General features: G+C 34.3%; 1 protein-coding gene across 1 annotated transcript; it reads left to right on the top strand.

The window, feature by feature from the left end:
• The first annotated feature begins 493 nt into the window (after positions 1-493).
• Positions 494-6,556, top strand: LOC106774217. The gene is made up of 3 exons (XM_014661127.2): positions 494-1,451; positions 4,326-4,587; positions 5,979-6,556. The coding sequence occupies exons 1-3, from the start codon at positions 496-498 to the stop codon at positions 6,156-6,158; spliced, it is 1,398 nt and encodes a 465-aa protein (XP_014516613.2). The 5' UTR covers positions 494-495; the 3' UTR covers positions 6,159-6,556.
• The last annotated feature ends 2,476 nt before the right edge of the window (positions 6,557-9,032 follow it).

The raw sequence follows: 9,032 nt of genomic DNA, 5'->3' as shown, positions 1-9,032 counted from the left end.
TCAGTAGATGAATTTGAGTAAATTTGAAAGTAAATTCTACGTTATTTATTTTAATAGATTTCAAGATGAAAGTTGATGGAATTAAAAATAAAGTTTGTAAAAAATTAGATAAATGTGATAAAATAAAAAATATTTTAATATATTAAAATGTAAGATTAATTTTTATGAAAATTAATATATTATTAATTTATTATTGATAAAAAATAAAAAGAAAGTTAAACTCTACTCTAAAATTCTCCTATATTTTTTTTATCTTTAATTTATCTATAACTAGAACCACCAACCAACCAGAACGAGTCCATGTTTGGTTCTTTTATTAATCTTCAACTTACTAAATAGAATAATCTTAAATTTTATTTTCATTTAATATTTATAAATATTTTACAAAATTAGTAAGAAAAAACATAAGATAAAATATATTATTGTATTTAGCAATACCCTCAACCATAGTTGAAGTTTTCTTATCACATTTTAATATATAGTTGGCGAATTATTATGTTAGAGAACAGAAAGAAAACTAAAAAGACGCACATAATCACTTTCTTCTTTCTTCTTCTCTGTTTTTTCTTTGAACAGAAACATCATAAGAAAAAGAAAAGAAAAGAAAGTGGTTACGATTTCCCTAATGTAATGCATCATAAGAAATCCGAACTTCAGATCGGAAAAGAAAGCACCGGCGTCTCTTCCGATTTCAACCCTCTCTGCCACCACCCCAACCACCACCACCACCCTATCCCCAACCTAACTCCCAACCTAAACCTCCAGACCCAAACCTCAACAGTCCCCTATAAAAGACCCTCCCTCTGCAAATCCCCAACCCTCAACAGATTTCCAAAACCGTGCCGCGCCACCGCTCCCTCCGCCACCACCGCTACCTGGGTATCCTCCGTTGTCTCCCTCCGCTTCCGCCTACGCCTCTTCATCTTCTTTTCCCTCCCCTTCTTCTACTTCCTTGTCTCCCACCCTACAAACTCCTTCATCCTTGATTTCCTCGCCGCGTTCTTCTTCTCCGCCGCGCTCTTCTTCTCGCTCAGCCTCGCCCTGCCGCGAATCCCCTCCATCCGCTTCTTCCTCAAGCCCGAGGCCCGGCCTGCGCTGAAGCTACCCGTGTTCTGGGCCCGCCCGGCCCAGCCCGAGTTTCAATTCTGCGTGGTTGCGTACCCGAACGGCGACGTTTACGAGGGGGAGTTCAGAAGAGGGAAGTGTTGTGGGAGTGGGGTTTACTACTACAGCATGAGTGGGAGGTATGAGGGGGATTGGGTGGAGGGGAAGTACGATGGGTTTGGGGTGGAGACGTGGGCGAAGGGGAGTAGGTACCGGGGGCAGTACCGCCAGGGTCTTCGGCACGGGTTCGGGGTGTACCGGTTTTACACCGGCGATGTTTATGCCGGGGAGTGGGCCAGTGGGCAGAGTCATGGCTGTGGGGTGCACACGTGCGAGGATGGCAGCAGGTACGTGGGGGAGTTCAAGTGGGGCGTTAAGCATGGCCTTGGACACTATCATTTTAGGTATGGAAATGGTTGGTGAGGGTGGGGGTGGGAGAGGGAAAGTGTGTGCGTATGTGTGTTTGATTGAAGTGATTAATTGAAGTGACGCTCTTTACGGTTTATAATTGGTTGTTTGTATTCTGAAAGTTCGAGGTAGTTAAATTGGGTACGAGGTTGGTTTAATTTATGATCACTTTTGGACTCGGAATCAATATTTCATCGTGGAACTGACTGAGTGCATGATGTTTTGCTTGAGATCGCGTTAACTGATGTTTTGATGTGGCTGTGTAGATTGGGTAGTGTGAATTAGGATACGCGTGTGATTTAGTGGTTTGTGGGAGTTGACTGATGTGTGTTGCTGACTGGGGTTTGTTTGGTTTTGTGCTTTGTCTTTGGTTCTTTAGGTTTGTGGATTATGGGAATTTCTTACTTATGGACCATGTTTTGGTGGCCGTGTTATGTATGGTTTCTTTGTTGTTTCGCTGATGGTGTTTGGGTTTTGACCAATGGGAATGGTGTTATGCCGGCGTTTGTTGGATGTAAATTTATCCCATGCTTGTTTTGGTTTGGTTTTATTTGCTGTAGGTGTGAAGCTTTTGTGAGTTACTTTGCAGGAAGTGCGTGTGTGAATTTTTTACGAGATGCTTTTGGCAAGGTGTTGGTGCTTGATTTGGTTTTGTGATATGACAAACTCTTCCTTCTGGAATGACGTTTGATACTCGTCCATGTGTGTGTTGAACTTGCTTTATTGTGGACTTGTTGTTTGGCTATTGATGTTTTGTGTTTGACAATTGAGAATGATGTGATGGCAGCTTTTATTGATTGTGTACTAATTGAATACCTCTTTTGTTTTCAATTTGTTGTGTGTATATCTAAAGCTTTTGAGTTACTTTGGCAAGTTGTTGGTCTTGATTTGGTAATGTACTTTGTAGTCTGTTTTGTTGTAGGCTTGCCACAATTTCTTCAGACTTAACCTTTTGCTTCTTTCATGGGTTGTCTTAGGTTTTATTTTATAAAAAATGAAAGTTGGATTACCATCAATATACTTTTACAGTCCAAATCATTTGCATAGAGGATGAAGATATACAATTTGCTTCAGCAATGGCTTCTGTTTTGTCTAAAATACGTTGTAGGCATCTGAAATTTACTTGGCTCGGTTGTGTACCTATTGGTAGCAATTATGGAGCGTAATATGTAATGCAGTTATTGCAAAGCAATTGCTTTGAGGTGTTTTAGGATGTTAATTTCTATTGTATCTTTTTCCTGGAATAAACCAAGAGGTAAATAGACCTAGTACAAATAACATGTAACAGTAATAATGATAGTTTATTTCACCTGCATTGGCATTTGGCTGCCAATTGTCTAGATGTGTGGAAATAAATAAGTGGGAGTTAAATATTGGAATCAAAGATTAGATGAAGCAAGCATGAAGTTGGCTAATTGCTTTAAATAGATGGCATGAGACTGATACCCTTGGTCCAAAAGCACCTGTATCCACTTCCACCGGCCACCCGGGTGGGGCCTCACTCAAGGGGAAAGAAGAAGGAAGGAAGAGGGAGCTAAAAAGGAAACACCACTTCTTTGTGAAAGTAAAACTAAATCACTATATTATAGAAAGCCACATTCATTAGTGGTGTCTAACTACTAATCTTGTATAAATCATCACTCTGAAAATGTTTCCCTCTTATCCTAAGACATTTTGAGTTTTAATGGGGGATATGAATCATGAAGTAGGTAAAACTAGCATGCTTCTGTATTTGTGGATGAGTAAGACCTAAATATATTAGAAGGGTTTCAGTAATGAAATTGGATTGGTGGATATCACATGTGATAATTCATGTATTTGTTATCTTCTACGAGTTTGAGTAAAATAGTAAACATTTTCCCTAGGAAAAGTAAAGGGAAAGGAGGCATACATAAAGCTTTTAATGATATTGTTTGAGTTCATTTTCATTATCTTAGTGAATAATCTCTTATGTCCTTCTGTAGAAGAAAGACCAATTCAAGGGGAGATTGGAAAACCATTTTGCGGGAATACATTATTTCCTTATGACTTTATATTCCTTTTTGATTCATTTGAATGAAAGATCATATATTGTCTATGAAGTCAACAAAAAGTAGGAAATCTAAAATTCAGAAAAAACTGAACTTTAAAGTGTAAACATTATTTGTATGTATTCATGTTCTTAGGACTTATCTTTGTTATTGCTACTTTCAGTTTACAAGAGAAAGAGGTATCTGCTCCCAAGGATAGAATCAGTTTCAAAGGTGCTTTATACCTCTAAAACTTTAAAACAATAGGGTGTTCCATTATAATTACGTGGCACATGTTTTCAAGGACACAGTCTCAAGTTCCTCTGCAAGAAGCTAATTCCACAACATGGCCTTGTGATCACATGGCAATAATTCTAACCATTTGAATGTCATGTAGTTTAACTTTGCAAGCTTCTATAAGTGTGGTGTCTTTTCTTCTTCTCTCCATCTCCCTATTTATTCCACTGAAGGAAACCAGTCCGTAAAAAACAAAAAGAGTATTTGTTCTCTGATCAGTGCACTTTGTAGACACTGTGTTGAGCATCTACAATCTACGTTCCTACCTTTTTGTCCTTAATTTTAAAATGGACTGTGCTTTCAAGTATCAGTACTAGGATCTTGGGCACGCAGTTAACGAAACTTGGTGCTCCATCCTGGATGCTTGACCTTGAATATGGGTTCCTCTCTTTTAAGTATCATTGGTGTTATTAAATTGAATTTGATGGGACTTTATTCTGTTTCTTTTTCTTTGCTTACTGGTAATAGTATTTTTCTTTTGTTGTAACTAATTATTTTTGTTATCAGAAATGGGGATACATATGCTGGTGAATACTTTGCGGATAAGATGCATGGATATGGGGTATATAGTTTTGCAAATGGCCATTGTTATGAAGGATCCTGGCATGAAGGCAAAAGGCAAGGAATTGGAATGTATGCATTTAGAAATGGAGAAACCCAGTCTGGTCACTGGCAAAATGGAGTCATTGACACTCCCAGCTCACAGAGTGCCACCTATCCTGTTTCTCCTGTTGGTGTCAATCATTCCAGAGTACTAAATGCAGTGCAGGTACACTCTACATTTGTGACTTAGTTTACCTTAATTTATTGTTTAATGTTCTTTCCCGTTTATCATTAAAGGAAAAAAAGACTTTGGCCTAGAATGAACAGTATGGATGATTACATTTTGTCATTGATGCTTTACTATTTTATTACAATGGCAAATGATTTATCAATCTTCTATGAGTACATTGCATTATCATCTTTTGAGAGATGCTTAAACTGCATTCCCTTCTCTTGAACATCCTAATAACTTTTAATATAAAAAAAAAACAATTGTGAACAATTACAAATGCACCTCCCAATAATATTTTACCTTTTTCTATGGCTTTGATTATCACTAGCAATTAGCTTTATATAGCGGTATTATTTGTTTTGAAATTTCACCAAAATTCTTATTACATTTTGTCATTGATGCTTTACTATTTTATTACAATGGCAAATGATGTAGCAATCTTCTATGAGTACATTGCATTATCATCTTTTGAGAGATGCTTAAACTGCATTCCCTTCTCTTGAACATCCTAATAACTTTCAATATAAAAAAAAAACAATTGTGAACAATTACAAATGCACCTCCCAATAATATTTTACCTTTTTCTATGGCTTTGATCATCACTAGCAATTAGCTTTATATAGCTGTATTATTGGTTTTGAAATTTCACCAAAATTCTTATTTCATTTTTTAAGGTCATGAAATTGATAGTATCAATCATGTCAAGAATCACAATGAAAGAAAAAACTCTAAAATGTTTTTTTACATTAAAATAGACTCAAATGTAGTTTCTGTTCATCTTTCAAGGCTGGGGAATGTATATTTTAAAGTAAGAGGATAAAGAGAAATTTAAGCATATCTAGAAGAAGAAATGTGAAATGTGATAAGCTTTAATTATGTGCTTTGAATTTTTTATGACCCGAGTTATTGGTAATTCTGATTGATATCCTGTATATCATAATGCTTTCTTGAAAGTTTTTTATTACCGAATCTACAAACTTGTTGGTAATGGTTTCTTTGGTTGTGTTTCTGTCTCCAAGGTTGGTTTCTTATCTGAGTATGAATTGGTGCTTTTTAACTGAAATTCCAATTGAAAAAAATAGTGTTACATTACAGGAAAAATTAGCCAGAATTTTTACAGATTTCAGCTAGATTCAGGAGTTTTTGAATAAGATATTATGGTCAAAGCCCCCTATTTATTTAATAATCAATAAGGTGCCACTCGTTCTGTCTAAAGTTCTGACTGTCTACAATTCTTCCATATTGACAAAGCTGAGAGAACGTTTTTTTTATATGTATCAAATTGGCCCATTTAAATAGAAGGAAAGAAAAGACAAAAGTAACTGCAAACAGTTAGTTTTCATCACGAGCTTTCATTATTAATGTGTTTGTTTGTGAACAAACAGGAAGCAAGAAGAGCAGCTAAGAAGGCCTATGATGTGGCCAAGGTAGATGAAAGGGTGAATAGAGCAGTAGCAGCAGCTAACAGAGCAGCCAATGCAGCTAGAGTAGCTTCTGTCAAGGCTGTGCAAAATCAAATGCATCATAATGTCAACAGCAAGAGCATCCCAATCCCCATTGTGTGAGGCTATCAGCTGAAACTTTTGTTACAGTAGAAATGCACGAGATTGTTGGAAAATGTCGATATTTTTAACTGAGCCATTTACGCTGCCATTGTCACCACTGGCTGAGAGCAAGCAGATTTATTATCCTCTGCCATAAGTCATAGGGGGAGAAAGGGTGATGGCTTCCACCTGGTAAAAAAAACTACATATTTTTTCCCTTTGCCAACATCTTGTAAATTTATTTAGATGTAAATGCTGGTGTGCTGGTGAAACCTCAACCCAACTCTGAGGTCATTAGAGCTGTAAAATTGATTTCTGTACTTTCCAATGCCTAGTGTCCATTTGGTTTGGGGTTAGTAGATAGAATTGACTTGGAAAAAGGTTGAGAAAGAAATTCTACTAAATCGAGTTATATTTCAGTCACTGGAAAGTATTATAATCGATTTTCTATCAGTAGAAGAAAAGGGCTTGAAAAGAGATTTTTAATATCAGGCCTTAGCAATAGAATAGTGAGTTACTTTTTACCAAACTGTATGAAAAACATGGATTAAAAAGTGTATGTGTTAGGTATCCTCGTATAGAAACACAAGAAACAAGGGAATAATAATGTTTTCTATATTCAGTAATTATGATGTTCATACAATTCAGAATACAGAGCCAAAACAGAGAGAATGTAACGAAAAGATCCTCCCATGGTTTCCCCCCTGCCACCTCAGCCATTCTGTCATTTCAGAGTCAAGGACGTGTGCTTGTGGGTCCCCAAGTGATGGGTTTCCACTTCTTCCTCTCAAACCTGGTGGATTTTCCTACTCTGCTTTGCACTCTTTCTCCTTCATTCGTATGAGTATGGTAATATTTTTGGTTCAAGAATAAAACTATTTTTTGCTTAGATCTTGTATGAGTAATTGATATCATATTATAGTTCTAAGTGATGTACGAATATTGTGTCATTTCAAATACTTCATATTTATTACATTTTCCCCTCTTTTAAGATATCAGTTAGACGTGTATATCAATCTTCATTGCTGTTGGTGATAATTGAATATGAGGCAATGTGTCTGGGACATACAAATCATCATCATCATCTCTTGTCACCCTCACGCCATCTCATCGTGCCCTTCATACCATCAACTTTCCATCCATGTATGTTGCCATATTTTAGGTCTTTTAGCTTCATCTTAATTTCACAATTACATCACTTTTCTCTACATTTGTTTGAATCTTGTAAAAGCTATTTTGAATAAAACTGAGTCTAAATTATGAACGTCAGTAAGACAAGTTTTTAAACTTTAAAGTGATATGTTATTTGTACCTATAATCTTGAATCAATATAGCCTGTCTTTTATATTCTTTCTCAGTTTCTTTCTTTACATTGTTCGTTTGAAGTGTGATTTTGGATAAAGAGGACTAGCTGAGAAATAATTAAACACAAATTGTTTTGCTTGAGAAAGGGGAAATAATAAAAATTGAACTCTGACAAAATTCCAACACAATGAAAGCATCAATATAAAAAGAAAAGAACGAAAAATAAAAATAAATTAAACTATGATGAAAAAAAGTAAACTAAAAAGAGATCAAGTTCTACTAAAATGTTAAAAGTAACATCCAGGTAATAACTTCTATATATTCAGAATATTTATTATATCATAGTAACGAATTTAGTTAAATAATCTGAACATTTAGAACTTAATTATACCTATAAGTAGTTATTTTTAAAATTTTAGTGGTCTTTCTCAATTTTACTTTTTTATTATAGTTTAATTTATTTTTATTTTTCGTTCTTTTCTTTTTATTTTGGTGCTTTCATTGTGTTGGAATTTTGTCAGAGTTCAATTTTTATTATTAGTATTGTTAGTGTTATTATTGAAATAACTTTTAAAAAAGCTAAAAGAAAAAATAATTCTTATAATATTATTATAGGCATTGTTTTTATTATGTACTTGAATTTTCTAATATATATACAGTTATTTGAGTTAAAAAATATAATTAATAAAAAAATAATTATGTATACTGGTTAAAATTATTATAATTATTATGAATTAAAATCCTAATTTTGAAAAGTTGAGAATAACTAATTCATGATACTAAAAGTCAAGCACAAACATACAAGATAAATCATGAATAACTTTATCCATTTTACTTTGACATTTATCCCATTGAAACCATTCTTAAATTTAAGTTTGACATAACACCTTTTACTCGTTTTTGTCTTGCAAAGGCCACTATTCACATTGGAGATTTTTATCTAAAGTTTGCATGGTTCTTATCTAAAAAACTGATGATCTTTGGTAAAGAAATTGATAATCTTTTTCTTCAATGTGCTCAAACTTCAACCGTTGACTCATAATCAATATACTACAACCATTGTATTTCTATGGATTACTATAAAACTCCTCTACAAACATTAAAATAATTCATGTTTGAAATGGCTTCCGAATGTTTGATTACTTACACTTCATTACCAAAATGAAGTAATCAAATCGTACCTTTCCCTTACATACTCTAATAATTAAACTATAGCACAACGTTAAGCCAACAATGAAATACGAACCATTTCGTAATGTTATCAATTTAATCTGATTAATTTTAAATTTTGATGTAGTTAATGTATAAAAAACATCTTGCTCATCATTGTGAATAAACACATAATTTTAAAGATTTCAAGAGCTACATTGACAAAATATAACTATTAAGACGCCAAATGTTATTTTCCTTAAGAAAAATAAGAAATAATCCCCTTAGTTTTCGGTCATACAACCAACAATATTTAAAAGGGGTGCATAAACTAAATTTGATTTTTTGTTTTCATAAACTAATAGTACAAGAGTTAGTCGTGTAAAAAATTGTGATGATTTGTTTTATTTTAGAGTTAGACCAAAAAAAACCAAACATAAA

Source organism: Vigna radiata, chromosome 9, assembly GCF_000741045.1.
Source record: "Vigna radiata var. radiata cultivar VC1973A chromosome 9, Vradiata_ver6, whole genome shotgun sequence".
Taxonomy (NCBI): Eukaryota; Viridiplantae; Streptophyta; class Magnoliopsida; order Fabales; family Fabaceae; genus Vigna; species Vigna radiata.
The sequence above is the reverse complement of the archived record's forward strand: the minus strand, read 5'-3'. Positions and strand labels throughout refer to the sequence as shown.